This window comes from Cannabis sativa, chromosome 6 (genome assembly GCF_029168945.1).
Source record: "Cannabis sativa cultivar Pink pepper isolate KNU-18-1 chromosome 6, ASM2916894v1, whole genome shotgun sequence".
Lineage (NCBI taxonomy): Eukaryota > Viridiplantae > Streptophyta > Magnoliopsida > Rosales > Cannabaceae > Cannabis > Cannabis sativa.
In genome coordinates, this window is record NC_083606.1 from 923264 (window position 1) to 938452 (window position 15189).

Genomic DNA, 15189 nt, shown 5'->3' on the forward strand with positions numbered 1-15189 from the left:
TTAATAAGTTAATAAATCTAATTACAAGTTAATCTATAAAAATTACATAATGAAGAAAAATTCTTCGACCTTTGAGCCTCAATCGTCACCGTGAATCACCGCCATCAATTGTTCGATCCACTTTCGCTGTAGTGGTAAAATTTCTGTTTTTGGATCGTATTGCTTCTTACCCCCAAACTGTTAAAAAAATTAAAAATTTATATTAGTTTATGTATATGTATATTATATATTTGTTATTATAAAATTTATATACTATGATCAATAATTAAAACTTACAGCTTTTTGATCTTCTATGTAACGGTTGGGGTTGGCACGTGCGACGATGTCAGTCATATATTTCAAAACATAAAAACCGCATTCTTGGCTTTTAGGTTGTCTTGGACGGTTGCTTGTGCAATTCCTTGCCACGGGCCAAGATACCGATGTGCGTCCCCTATATACATGAATGCCCCGTTTGGAAAAATTATATTAGCATTTCAATTCGTTAGTTAATTTAAATTCGTTACATAAGAAGTCATTAAATAATTACCTTCCGATCATTTGTTCTATTTCTTCGGGAATTGGGCGGCCTTTTAGAGGGTTTAAATGGATAATTTTCTTTGGCGCAACCACCACTAGCGTCCAATGCATCCTAGAAAATTATATTGGAATATAAGTAAGATAGTATAAAAATAATTTGAAGACATAATATAGAAATGAACAATTAGCACTAAAGAATTTAATAAAGTTTACCCGATATTCCAAGGAATAAAGAACATTTGGTGGTTGCTGTTCATTAATGATAACCAATTAGCCAATCGTCTTGCCGCATCGTCAAAAGATTGACTCTGTTCTTCATCGCCGATCCCATGCACCTTTGTGAGAAGCTGCGGGTCGTAAAACTTGAAAATTTTTCTCGAACCGTTGATGCTCTCCCATATGTGCCTCGCCAAAAAAAGTGTTAGTGCCTTATAATAATTTAACTATAATTTGATATAAGGTTAATTAGATTAAAGAAGAGTATACATCATTCCAAACGGCATTCCCCGGTTGCCGATGTAGTTACACGTAGCAACTGTCGCAAATCCTCTCCGCATAAAATGATCCGGGTACGCGGTGCAATGAATCCTCGGGGGACGAAATTGTGATTATATCACGTTTATCTTTGAGCCTTAGGAATTCATGAATCATCCATTTCGGCCGAATTAGGGATCAACGCCATCTTCTCTTCCGTGAACAACTCATCTTCCCGTGCACCACGGCTTTGTGGAGAAAGCATCGGAGCTTTCCCCTTTGACGCATCACGTCTTGAGGGCGGTTGAGCGAGTGGACCCTAAACAAAACAACATAATATATATATATCAAATTTTATCTAAGTTCTACTGAAATTTCGGCAGCATAACGGTTGTAATTGAATGATCCCAAAAATTTTGAACATGGTCGTATAACGACAAATAACACATATATAACGATAGTTTGTTCATCCATCCCACCGCAAAGACATATATTCGCGAACCTACTTCACTACGGATGAATATTGAAGATATTCAAACTCCACTAATCATTAATAATTAATTTCAGTTGAGAAGTTACCTCGGTTGTTAAAATTAAGTGTTTAGGCCAAGGAAGGAACATCTGGTACACGTCCCTAACATATCTGAACTCTTCAAGTGGGACTGGGATTTCAGCGTCCTCATGCAGTATTTCCGAAACCATGATCCGAGCATGTGAATCATCGTAATCCTGGCAGTGAACTTTGATCACACCCACATGCTCGTACAAATACCCTCGGGCCACAATATTGTCGATGTTGTCAGAGCAGAGATGTACTTGCTGATTAAGGGCCGCATGGTCATCAAAATTGTATAGGATACCTTGGTCGTTGAGGGAAATGAACTCCTCAGCATAAATTTGTGGTTGTACCTCATCCTGAGGAGCGTATGGTTGTGGAACATACGCCTCACCAGCCACCTCTCCTTCTTCCTCTTGTTCGGCAGCGTTCCTCTGCTGCTTAAGGGATTGGACTTCGGCTTTTAATTGTTCAATCTCCTTCGCTTGCCGAGCCACAACATCAGACACTTCCCTTTTCTTCCTGCCGAACAGTTGAGATGCCCTGGTCAGGAACCTACAAATCATAAAATGCAAATTAGCAACGATTTCATTTGTGTAACTAAATAAATAACATTTGAAGTAATAGCATACCCAGCAGCCCTGACACGTCCAGGATGCTCTGGTGTCCCGAGCGCCTGCGTGAGGATATCGTTTTGGCCCTGGACCTGAATTTGTCCCTGACTAAGCTTCTCCTCTAATTGAGCCTAATGCACGCATATATTCAAGCAATTAGTATATGAATTATATACACTAACTCTAATTGAATTATATATTCAAGCAATTAGTATATGAATTAATATATACTTACTATCTTCTCGGCAATTTCCTTGTCGTAATCAGTGACAAGTTTTCTACTCTTGGTGCGAGATTTAATCCAAACACGGTGGCGGGGAGGATCTGCAACTTCGAGGTCCTTTTTCTACATAACGTTATAACAATGAAATGAGTACCAATTAAATTGTATAGCACATTATAAACTAATTCCATTTTAAAATTTTTATTTCTAAACTAATTTTTTTTTTTAAACTAATAAAATCCCTCCAATGTCATTTTATTCACAATAAATATACATTGCAAAAAATATATAAAATACAATTACAAAAATTATTTTCATAAAAAATATACACACACTATATACACACACAATATATACACACATTATATACAAATATTCAATAAAATATACAAATACATATATATACTATACATTGTGGTATAAATTATTACCTAATAACCGCAATCCGACGACCACCGTAAAAAATCCCGACACTATACACATAAAACACAATAATATTACTAATAAAATAAAAAAACTCAAATAATAATTTACAAAAACATAAAATAAAACAATATACATAATACAATAAGAATAGAAGCAATATTTATACCTTAAACGAGGTTGAGATTGAACAATTTCTCAACAAAAATGGGTGGCCGGATTTCACACCCAAAGTTTACTATTTGGGTTCGGATGACACTTTTAGAGGCTAAAAAATCAGAACTTTTTAGGTGTATGTTATTAAGTATCGAAAATGGAGGATTTTAAAAAAAAAAATGGGCTGAAATGGTTGAGAAATGAGGGAGATAGGGTGGGGAGAAGGTGGTGGAGGCGAGGGTTTTGGCTGAGAGAAATGGGTCTCTGGTTTTTCTGGGTTGCTGAGTGAAGTGGGGAGGAAGAAGGAAGGTCGAGCAAAAGGGTTATACTCTGATCGACCCTATGGCGTCGGTTCCTTCATAGGAACCGACGGCATAGGGTACACGTGTCAGGTTTACGTGTACCCTATGCCGTCGGTTCTATGAAGGAACCGACGGCATAGGGTAGTTCAGAAAAAAAAAAATTAATTTCCAACCGCCTCTAAATGGTATAATGCAATTTTATACCTACGGTTTTTATCAAAAAACCGCCTCTAAATGTCAATTTCGAACATAGCGGGTATTTTCACACCCTTTAGCTTCCCTTTTTATAAATGGGGTTGAAAAAACTGCCTCTAAAGGCTAACATTGTAGTAGTGTAATCTAAGATAAACACTTTGTCTTTTCAAAAAAAAAAGTCCTTTGACAGCAGCTTGACACCCATTATGTACCTTCATTAGACCAAATTTTAGATTGTTTAACTAAGGGCCTCTTGCACTCAAGATATTAGTTTCTTGTTAACAAGCTCGGTGTGACTCAATCACCATTTTACTTAGGGTTGGTGTTAAGAAACATCAACAGTCTAATCACCTCATTAGTTTGCTACTGGTACAATTATTTATGTAATTATGTAGTCCTCACACTACTCTTTTCATTCTGTTATGCCTTTTCATTATGGTCATAGCTATTCTACAAGAAACAAGTGTCCTATCTCTCTCATCAATTGTATTGAGCAAATCCATTTAGAAAACAATCAACACAAAGGCACTTTACCCTTTTTTGATTTTCATGGTAGAGTGGCTAAACCAAGGAAAACGAAAAAAGAAATAGCATTGAAATATATTTTTATTGACCAATCAGAATTGCCCCAGGTCTATAATTGTCTCAAAAGGTCCAATATCCATACGTTATTAGACCTTTTGAATAACAGTCAAGAAGACCTTCTGAAAATTAAAAAATTTCGCATAGAAGATATAAAACATATATTGGATATTCTAGAAATAAAAAGCATTTCACATAAATTTTAATGAGTTTTGAATCTTTAACATCAACCATATACTCGAAATATATCAAAAATAGAATTGACTAACCGCATCTAAGGAAAATTCACTTTGAAGCGACTATTCCCTACATACACACGTCGTAATTTATTTATTTTTTTTCAAAATAATAATAATAATAATAATAATAATAATAATAAATAAAAATGGAATCGATTTAAAAAAGACCTAAAGTTAGGGATTTATCAATAGGTAATGTTGCTCCAATACCCAACCAAAGGGCTACTGTCGTACCAATCAAAAAGACGGTTGTCGCTACTGGACAACGAAATGGGTTTTGGAATTTATTAACATTCTCCAAGAAGGGTACTGTTAATAATCCCGCAGGTACTGAAACCGTTAAAAGAACACCCAATAATTAATTTGGTAATGTACGAAGTATTTGAAATACGGGAAAAAAATACCATTCAGGCAATATCTCCAAAGGAGTTGCAAATGGATCCGCAGGTTCGCCAATCATTGATGGTTCTAGAACCGCTAAACCTACGTTACATGCAATAGTACCTAAAATTACTACCAGAAAAATAAGGAGTATATCCCTCTCCCTTAGTGTCTTTCCACTTCCATCGTTCAGGAACAAACACTTCGCCTAATTCTTTTGAATCCCGGCCCGCTTTTTCCCCACTAACCCATTACGTTACGACCACTAAACAAACTTGGTTGACAAACATAGTTTATGCGCCGCTAATGTAGCGGCTTGTCGAGCATTTGACAAACTCACACCATCCATTTCCTACTGCCTTTGTAACTACCTGTGGTCGTGGTAGGGGTCGCGGGGACTCCTTCCGGCTTGAGAGACCTTTCCTCGTTAAACTGGCCTATCGCTTTTGCCCTTGCCAGAGATAGATTCTTTCCATAGTGCCAATGCTTCCTTTGACTTGAAACGCGGAGCCCGAGCGGCCGGCGAGCGAGTGGTTAGTGGCCAATAGCGCCCTAGTTGAAGGCATTCCTCTCTACGGCTGGCACTCAAGGAACCACTGGGCACTCCATTTAAACTTCCCGCTGTCGGGATAAACCCGTTCTGCTGCGAGCCACACCACCATGTGATGCAACAGGGAGAATAGGGGCCAAGAAGCGTAGTAACCTAACGGTAGATCTGGAAAAAGAAAGCGAAAGACCCCCTAACGTAATTCAAATGGGCGCTAACCTGACCGCGGAGCCCACTCTGGCCTCGCAGGGCGGGCTCCTACAGCAGAAACCTTCAAATCAGAAGAAACTTCCTCTTTGGCTTTGAAGCTACAGCTACATTGAAATCAAAAGTTGCTATAACGCGCGGTTGCTATTAGCTTATTTATTTACTTGAGACATAGGCATAGGCGGGAGTTGTCAGTGTCGTTCTGCTCTAGTAGTGTTGGTAAATATCTCTCTTTTCGGTAGGTTTTTTTCCAACTTTCATTCCGGTAAGTATCATTTTCGTGGCGGTGTCGTTCTAGGTTTCACTCTCCCCTTTCGTCATAAGGCGTGCTGTCTCTGTCGTGTTGTCGCTCGTGGGCGAGCCATCCTCTTTCTGACTGGACTGGCTCGGGGAAGGGTCAATCTCCTCCGGAGTTGTTTGGATGTGAGCTATACTCCGCGAGGAGCCAAACGAGCCGCGTCTGGACGGGCGGGCGGAATGGATGCGCGAAAGGTGTCATGGAGTGAGGAATATCCCGAGTCTCATGTAAGACAACTAAATGCACCTCGAGGTGGTATTGCTAATTCTGTGAAAAGTCACTATCCTTTCTATTTATTCAATTATGAGACCCAATATATTGGAATGAAAAAATAACGATATGCCACCTCTTATGATATATATTCGACACCTTAGGGTTTTCCTTCGCACAAAAAATAATCATATGAATAATTTTTAGTAGTTTTAATAAATATATATGCAACAACAACAATTACATGAAAATTTAACCAACTAATAAAATTTAAAATAAGAACTTTTTTTCTTTTTTCATTCAGTTATAGTTTCGAGTTCCATAGTTGTCATAAATCTCTGTGGCATCTTGGTACTTTGTTTGGATTGATTTGTAGATGAAAACGGGTTTGGTGGCATACTTAACTCTTCATTTCCTTCCAACATTTGAACTACAACTTTCATGGTTGGACGATCTATAGGATGCCATTGAATACACTGAAGTCCTACCATTGCTAGTTTTTTTGCAATTTTACCATCTCCTCCTTCATCGATATAGATTCGAAGATCTTCTCCTTCTTCTAAAAGATTGAAAATCCATTCTGGATAGTAAATTTCGTCTGTATTGTTACATCTTCTGCCTCCTACAATTTCAAGTAATAACATTCCAAAACTGTAAACATCTGATTTATAGGAGACATTTCCAAAATTTCTAGAGAATATTTCAGGTGCAATATACCCTATAGTTCCTCTAGCAGTACTCATTGACACTATACTTTGATCCTTTGAACATAACTTGGCAAGACCGAAATCAGCAATCTTCGGTTTAAAATTATGGTCTAACAAGATGTTTTGGGGCTTAATATCAAAATGAAGGATTCGCTTATCACAACCTTGGTGAAGATACTCGATTCCCTTAGCTGTGCCTAAAACAATATCTAGTAATTTCTCCCAACTAAGAGAACATACATTAATGTCATCAATTGGCCCTCGTACTGATATGTACTTGTCCAGAGAATCATTTGGCAAGAATTCGTATACTAGAGCCCTTCTAAATCCATCAGCACAATAACCAACCAACCGAACCACATTAACATGGTGAATTTGACCTATTGTCGCCACTTCGTTGATGAAATCCTCACCATTTCCATTCGAAACACTGTTCAGAATCTTCACAGCAACAAATATGTCATTGGAAAGCTTCCCTTTAAATACTTCTCCATATGCTCCTTCTCCCAACTTTTCCTTAAACTCACTTGTAATATTTTTTACATCGGCATAGGTATATCTCGATGGCTTAAATGCTATGTAGTCCTCCAAAAACTTTTCGATTCTTAATCCATTTTGTCTCGTGTTTTTTCTAAAATGATAGACATAAAAAGTACTTGCAAGGAACCCCAGTATGATAACAAATGAACCTATATTGATCAATTATAAAAAAATTAGCAAGATTATTCTTGTTTTTCCTTATATGATAGACACATATACATGCTATACATTAATTACCCAAATTTATACAAATACTCACCAGCAGTCACCAATGGAATTTGTGAAGGACCACCTATTAAATTAACAAAAAGAAAATATGTATATGAATACATGCATATAATTGTTTAATAATTAGCATATCCAATGTATAATATTATCTATTAATCACTATATGTACTACATACCTTTCTTTATTGTTTGGTTGTTATCATTATAACATTCAATTTGATCAATATTGTTCATCAAGTCATGATCATGAGGCCTCTTCATCAATCTGCATTTCTCTCCTTTCACTTCACAGTGTGTACAATTTGGTTTTGACCATCCCAATGATGAATTAGATTGGAATATTCCTGATGAGATTGGTAAATTTTGATACATTCTCCTGCATGAAACTACATCCCTCCATATGTTGCTTGGGTAATTACTATCATACATAGCATAAACAGAATATTTTGTGTTGGATAAACAAGGGATTGGAGAACTCAAAAGTACCTTATCTGTACTATGATTGGAAGAACAATTTAATAGCATACAACTCCCACCAAAGGAGAAAGGAGAAATTGAAAGATTGAGGAATTTCCAATTTTGTTTGTGGACACAATTGGGATTGTAAACAAGGATTGATTGCCTTTGATAGTCTATTTTTTTTACATGTAACTTCAAGTGAAGATTTGGGAGGTGAAGAATGGTTTGGTTAGAATCATTATTACATGAGAGATCAAAGCCAGGGTAGCCACAATGGGGTGGTTGCCTTCCTTTGAGTCTGAAAGGGAATCTTATTGTTGGCTCATTTTCACCACATCTACCTTCTATGCACTCATCAATTATTTGGCTATGAACTAGTGTTATCATAAACAAGCAATAATATATATATGAAATGATCATCATCATTACTTTTACTAAACACATATTCATATCTCCTATATATGATGATCTCTTATATATATATATATATATATATAGGTTTAGAAAATTGTGTATAGAAATTAATTTTTTTCTTCTATACAATTTGTAATTAATTATTAATTAATGTAATATCTACCGTGCGCATGCATGGAATTATATTTTAAACTTTCTCACGATTCAACCAAATTGTTATAAATAATGCTACCACTTGTGACAACTTGTTACTGCAACTAGTGGTGGTATATATGTCACCAGTTGTTGGCACAAGTAGTACTAGGGCTTAGGACTGTTAATGTCATGGGTGGCCTTACTTACACTAAATTAATATTCATGGTGATAAGTGTGACGATATAGATATCTACTACTAATATATAAAATATTCCCTACTGTTAGAAAGATTCTTCCTTACCTTTTGTCTTCACTGTGTTTGTTACTTATTATAAAAACAACAAAACAACGCGCAAATATTATTGATATATTTTGTGTCTAACTCGCACATATGTATTGTTATTTTTCATTTTAAAGTACTCAATATTATAGTGATCACATGTTTAGGATAAACACTAAGAAATGTGCCAAACCAATCACCTCTAGCTTTGTAAAGACTATTTCTACATATAATTGTTTAGTTATGTTACATAATTTTCACACATAACAAATACAAATTGTTATTTGATAATTACATTGGAAGTCGACAAATTGGCCTATAGGCTAGCAAGCTGGCTTTGTATAAAATTATGTTTGGTAAGATATTGATATATATTAGATAAATAATACTTCCTAACTATAACTTAATTATTGTACTGTGAAAAATTATTTATGTAATATGTAATGGTGAGCTACCAAAATTGACCCGAGAAATGTATTAATTAAAGTGTATATATATATATATAGACAAACATAGATGATATGATACAGAAACCTTATTCAAAAAACAGTGATTAATTTGGGAAAGAAAGAAAGAAAAAAGGAAACAAAATGAACTCTTTCAAAATGCCTCTTCTTTTTCTTTTGCTAGTCATAACGATGCTCCATCAAAGTTGCAACGCAAAACATATGAAATGTTCTTCTTCTTATTATTCTTCATGTGGAAATATCTCTAATATAACATCTCCTTTTCGACTCACAACTGATCCTTCGAGCTGTGGAGACTTAAGGTACAATCTTTCTTGCGAGAACAACATTACAGTCTTAAACTTGCCTGTTCATGATCGAGAAAGTTCTTACAGTTCGGAGATCAAATATCAAAGATTTTACGTAAGAGAAATAAACTATAATAACTATACGATTCGAGTTGTAGATCCAAAATTTCACAAACATGATGAAAATTACTCAACCTTGTTTGCCAACAATACTTTGTCCCTTGAATATGTCTATGGTGAATATGCAGCGCAAATATATAATTCGAGGAATGGAAAAATAATTTATGATCAGTACAAAAAAATTTCGAAAACAGTTGTGTTAATTAGCTGCGAAAGAAGAGTGGTGAATTCTTCTTACATTGATGCTACTCCATGCATGTTAAGAAATGATAATAACAATAGTTTTGTTTGGTCATATTATTTATTGGATGCTGATGAAATGAGTCCTTTTGAGTTGGATTTTTGCTTGATACAACAAGTGACTCTCATAGATCAAAGCTTTCATGCTTCGTCTTGTCATGACATCAATAGACAGTTAGCATATGGTTTCCAGCTTTCGTGGATCCAAGGTTTAGACAAATCAAAAGGACATCAATATTGTTACCTCGATGAAAATTCCAACGAAGTTCATTGTCACTATAGTAAATGTCAGATTACTGCATATATGTATGTACCGGGGTATCAAAAAATTTGTAACGGTATAAAAACATTTCCAATAATAATTAATAATGTTTTGAATACATTTATATATATATCTACAATATTGATATATTGTTTAATTGTTTTTTTTATGATGCAGTCACATTTGTAACATTTATTCGACAGTCTATGTTTCAGATCAAATGTAAGAACGAATAGATCCTTCATTATTACATCTTTATTGTATGTATTTTTTATACTTCATTTTATTACCTAATCTTTTATCTTGCCTTTTGTTTATGCAGACATGTTATTGGATGAAGGACGTTACAAATACACAGGTAAATGGTTTACATCTTTTGGAATACTTGTTAAGAAATGATAATTTAAAGTTTTTTTTTTCACTCATTAATTTCAACAATTTTACCAGTGGGATTATGGGCACCAAGAACAATAATTGGACTACTATTTATAATTTATCTAATGGTGTATAAATGGAGAAGACGACATTTATCAATGTACAATGACATCGAAGAATTTCTCCAAAGTCATAACAATCTTATACCTATACGATATTCTTATCGAGACATTAAGAAGATCACCAAAGGGTTTAAGGAGAAACTAGGCGAAGGAGGGTTTGGCTCTGTATATAAAGGACAACTTTGTAGTGGTCCTTTTGTTGCTGTCAAAATGCTAGGAAAATGCAAGACTAATAATGGTCAAGATTTCATCAATGAAGTAGCTACCATTGGAAAAGTTCACCATGTCAATATCGTGAGATTGATAGGATTTTGTGTTGAAGGAAAAAGGTGGGCTCTTATATACGATTTCATGGCTAATGGATCTCTAGACAAATATATTTTTTCACAAGAAAAAATGAATGTCTCCTTATGTTATGCCAAAGTATTTGAGATTTCAGTTGGAATAGCTCGTGGTATTGAATATCTTCATCAAGGTTGTGAGATGCATATTCTTCATTTTGATATTAAACCCCACAACATTCTTTTGGATGAAAATTTTATTCCAAAAGTTTCTGATTTCGGGCTAGCAAGGTCATGCTCGTTGGAAAATAACTTAGCCTCTTTAACCGCTGCAAGGGGAACTTTGGGATATATAGCTCCAGAATTGTTCTACAAAAATATTGGAAGAGTATCCACTAAATCTGATGTGTACAGTTTTGGAATGCTATTAATGGAAATGGCAAACCAGCGAAAAAATGTAAATGCAGAAACTGAAAACTCAAGTCGCATCTTTTTTCCCATATGGATACACAAGCAATTCAACAAAGGAAAGGACATAGAAATTAACAAAAATGAACCAAACGAGGATTGGAAGACAATAAAGAAGATGATCATAGTTGCATTGTGGTGTATACAACTAAAACCTTGTGATCGTCCTACAATGAGTACAGTCATAGAAATGCTTGAAAGTAACATTGAATGCCTACAAGTACCTCCAAATCTTCACATATATCCTCAAAATCAAGACAACAATAATAATGAGACATATTTCTCATCAACAATTTCCGTGGATGAGTATTCTACTGATGTCAACGAATAGAACACTACTTATGTATGTGACAATTATCTAATTTGTGAGCTTGTAAAAGAAATTTTTGTTAGATGATGATTATCATTTTAAAGATAATAATATTCTTTTTTTTCTAATCTTGTTAGAGTTAGATTTTTGAGTTACTAGTTTATTAAGGAAAAGACATGAAACTTTATATTCATTCATATTGATACACAATGAGTACTCTTTCTCATGGGCTGATAATGAAAATTATGTAATTAAAATTATTTTTATAGATTTTTAAGTATGTGTTATTTTTATATAATTCTATTTTTCTTTTCAATAAAAAATTTTTAAGAAATGAGTCGATTCCTATGCAATCCAACACACTGATCTAAGAACAATTACAAACCAGTTTGAACACTTAGAAAAACCGTGAGTAGTAGTGCTCTTTTATTTAATCAATACTCTTGTATTTACAATGTGTGTCTTACCAATTAACTAGTTACAAATGAATTGGACAGAGCTATTTATAGCTTTGTCATTTGGTGTCAAAATAGACAGTTAACAAACTCAACTGTCAAGTGTTAAACTTAACAGAATAACCGACCATCAATCTAACAATCTCCACCTTAGTTGGAATTCTGGTAAGACTAACTCTAATTACAAACAATAGACACAAAAAGAACTTTAAACTAGATTACAGACACTTGACAAGGATCACTGTTCTAGTTTGTAATCCTGAGAAGATTCAGACAATGTCTGAATTTTGTAGTTGGAAGAGCCTTGGTTAACATGTCTGAGGCATTCTCTGCAGTTGGCACTTTTGCCAATTTAACCTTTCCTTCAGCTAGAACATCTCTGATGAAATGTAATCTTACATCAATGTGTTTAGTCCTCTCGTGATACATCTGGTTTTTGCTCAAGTGCAGAGCACTTTGACTGTCACACAGTATAGTGATGGCTCCTTGATTTATCCCCAATTCTCTAGTGATTCCCTTAAGCCAAATGGCTTCTTTTACAGCTTCTGTACAAGAGATATACTCTGCTTCTGTAGTTGAGAGTGCCACTATGGTTTGGAGATTAGCTTTCCAGCTTATAGTGCAATTGTTTACTCTGAAAATCCAGCCTGACTGAGATCTTCTTGTATCGATGTCACCTGCATAGTCAAAGTCTACAAAGCCATTCACAGCAAGTTCATTTCCATCAGGGTTGTACATTAACCCAACATCAGTAGTGCCTCTAAGATATCTCATTAACCATTTAACAGCCTTCCAATGCTCCATGCCTGGATTCCCCATGTATCTGCTGACAATACTAACTGCATGACTTAAATCGGGTCTAGTGCAAACCATAATGTACATAATGCTTCCAACCAGGTTTGTGTAAGGAATGTTCTCCATTTCTTTGGCTTCTTGTTCATTCAATGGAGACAAATTGCTAGATAATTTAAAGTGTTGAGCAATAGGTGTGCTTACTGGTTTTGCATCAGAAAAGCCAAAATTGCTCAATACTTTGTGGATGTATTCAGATTGTGATAGCTTCAGTGTCTTTGCTTTCCTGTCCCTGAGAATTTCCATGCCAAGAATCTTTCGAGCATGTCCAAGATCCTTCATTTCAAATTCCCCACTAAGCATTCTCTTGACTTGAATAATCTCTTGAATATCCTTACTAGCAATTAGCATATCATCTACATACAAAAGTAGATAAACAGTGGCCTTGGTTTTTGATGATCTTACATAGACACAACTATCATACACACTCCTTTTGAACCCTGTTTTGTGTATGAAATCATCAAAACGCTTGTACCATTGCCTAGGTGATTGCTTGAGGCCATAGAGTGACCTCTTAAGCAAGCACACTCTGTCTTCCATTCCTTCTTCGACATATCCCTCTGGTTGTTGCATCAGAATTTGTTCCTCTAATTCTCCATGCAAAAATGCAGTCTTGACATCCATCTGTTCAAGTTCTAGGTCAAGCATTGCTGTCATGGCTAAGATCAATCTAATAGAGGTATGCTTCACCACAGGAGAGAATATTTCAGTGTAGTCAACCCCTTCTCTCTGTGTATACCCCTTTGCCACTAGCCTAGCCTTGTACCTGCCATCTTTGTGTTTATATACCCATTTGCACCGGATTATTCTTTGTCCTAGCAATTTCTTAATCAAAATCCAGGTCTTATTCTTTTTAAGAGATAAAATCTCATCATCCATTGCAGCATTCCACTTCTCTCTATCAACTGACTTCATTGCTTTAGCATAGGTTCTTGGTTCATTGTTACACTGCTCAATGTTAAGAGCATAGTGTATAATGTCTGCAAAACCAAATCTCACAGGAGGTTTAGTTTGTCTTCTCTGTCTATCTCTTGTCAGTTGATATCCCTGAGATTCTGTAGTCATTTCTTCAGTCAATTCTTGTTGTTCTTCTTCATCTTCTTCATTAAAAATGCCCTCTTGAGTCACTGGTGTTTGATTCTCTCTGTGAATTTCCCCAGCAAGCTCCACCTCAAACTCCAATTCATTCTCAGATTCATCACTGGTAGGTTTTGGTTGGGTTTTCATGACATCTCTATACACCTTGTCTTCCTCAAACACTACATCCCTGCTTATGATGTATCTATCCAAGTTTCCAGCTTCAATACACCACAGTTTGTACCCTTTTACACCCTCAGGATAACCCAAAAAGATACATTTCTTTGCCCTGGGATCTAGTTTTCCTTGTTTGACATGTGCATAGGCTATGCAACCAAATGTCCTTAGGTTCCCATAGTTTGCAGGGTGTCCAGACCATAGTTCTATTGGTGTGTTTGCTTGGATTGCAGCTGAAGGACATCTGTTAATCAAGTAACAGTCATTACAAATTTTCAAATTTCAAAAATTTTTAGGCACACCAGAGTAGATTATCATGCATCTTACTCTTTCCAAGATGGTCCTGTTTAGTCTTTCAGCTAGACCATTCTGCTGTGGATTTCTTGGCACAGTTTTGTGTCTAGCAATCCCACTTTGTTTGCAGAATGAGTTAAACAACTCAGAACAGTATTCTAGTCCATTATCAGTTCTGAGCCTTTTAACTTTCTTCCCTGTTTGAGTTTCTACCAGTATCTTCCATTCTTTAAATGTACTCAAGGCTTCATGTTTATGTTTCAAAATTGATACCCAGACATATCTAGAATAGTCATCAATTATGGTTAGAAAGTACCTGGCTCCACCTCGAGACACAATTCTGGAAGCTCCCCAAAGATCTGAATGAACATAGTCTAGAGTGCCCTTTGTTGTATGTCTCCCTTTCCCAAACTTAACCTTGGTAGACTTACCCAAAATGCACTGCTCACAGAAATCCAGATCTTGTAGGGCATCTTTTCCCAACAGTCCTTTCTTGTTCAACACTTCCAATCCCTTCAAGCTGACATGTCCTAGTCTTTTATGCCATAGGGACATTGAATTGGTTATTTCCTTTGAAGCCACTGAAGCCAGGTTGCTTGAGGTGATTCCTTGTAGTACATACACTCCATTGATCATTGAACCCTTCATCATTACCATTGATCCTCTTAGTACCTTGAGAATTCCACCTTCAACCCTTATAGAACACCCTTCTT

General features: G+C 35.7%; 2 protein-coding genes across 2 annotated transcripts; one reads left to right on the top strand and one right to left on the bottom strand.

Annotated features, from left to right (window-relative positions):
• Positions 1-6036: 6036 nt before the first annotated feature.
• On the bottom strand, positions 6037-8386 carry LOC115725175 (rust resistance kinase Lr10-like). Its single transcript, XM_061116785.1, has 3 exons — positions 7578-8386; positions 7433-7465; positions 6037-7322 (listed from the first exon to the last, which is right to left on the bottom strand). The coding sequence occupies exons 1-3, from the start codon at positions 8308-8310 to the stop codon at positions 6223-6225; spliced, it is 1866 nt and encodes a 621-aa protein (XP_060972768.1). The 5' UTR covers positions 8311-8386; the 3' UTR covers positions 6037-6222.
• Positions 8387-9212: 826 nt separating this feature from the next.
• On the top strand, positions 9213-11869 carry LOC115694679 (LEAF RUST 10 DISEASE-RESISTANCE LOCUS RECEPTOR-LIKE PROTEIN KINASE-like 2.1). The gene is made up of 4 exons (XM_061117846.1): positions 9213-10141; positions 10243-10287; positions 10388-10423; positions 10513-11869. The coding sequence occupies exons 1-4, from the start codon at positions 9280-9282 to the stop codon at positions 11640-11642; spliced, it is 2073 nt and encodes a 690-aa protein (XP_060973829.1). The 5' UTR covers positions 9213-9279; the 3' UTR covers positions 11643-11869.
• The last annotated feature ends 3320 nt before the right edge of the window (positions 11870-15189 follow it).

Bases quoted from the DNA above. Each gene is read 5' to 3' on its own strand.
- LOC115694679 (XM_061117846.1), top strand. From the start codon at position 9,280: ATGAACTCTTTCAAAATGCCTCTTCTTTTTCTTTTGCTAGTCATAACG. The intron at 10,288-10,387 runs GTAAGAACGAAT...TTGTTTATGCAG, and splicing joins GTCTATGTTTCAGATCAAAT to ACATGTTATTGGATGAAGGA. The intron at 10,424-10,512 runs GTAAATGGTTTA...CAATTTTACCAG, and splicing joins AGGACGTTACAAATACACAG to TGGGATTATGGGCACCAAGA.
- LOC115725175 (XM_061116785.1), bottom strand. From the start codon at position 8,310: ATGAATATGTGTTTAGTAAAAGTAATGATGATGATCATTTCATATATA. The intron at 7,466-7,577 runs GTATGTAGTACA...TTAATTTAATAG, and splicing joins CAACCAAACAATAAAGAAAG to GTGGTCCTTCACAAATTCCA. The intron at 7,323-7,432 runs GTGAGTATTTGT...TGATCAATATAG, and splicing joins AATTCCATTGGTGACTGCTG to GTTCATTTGTTATCATACTG.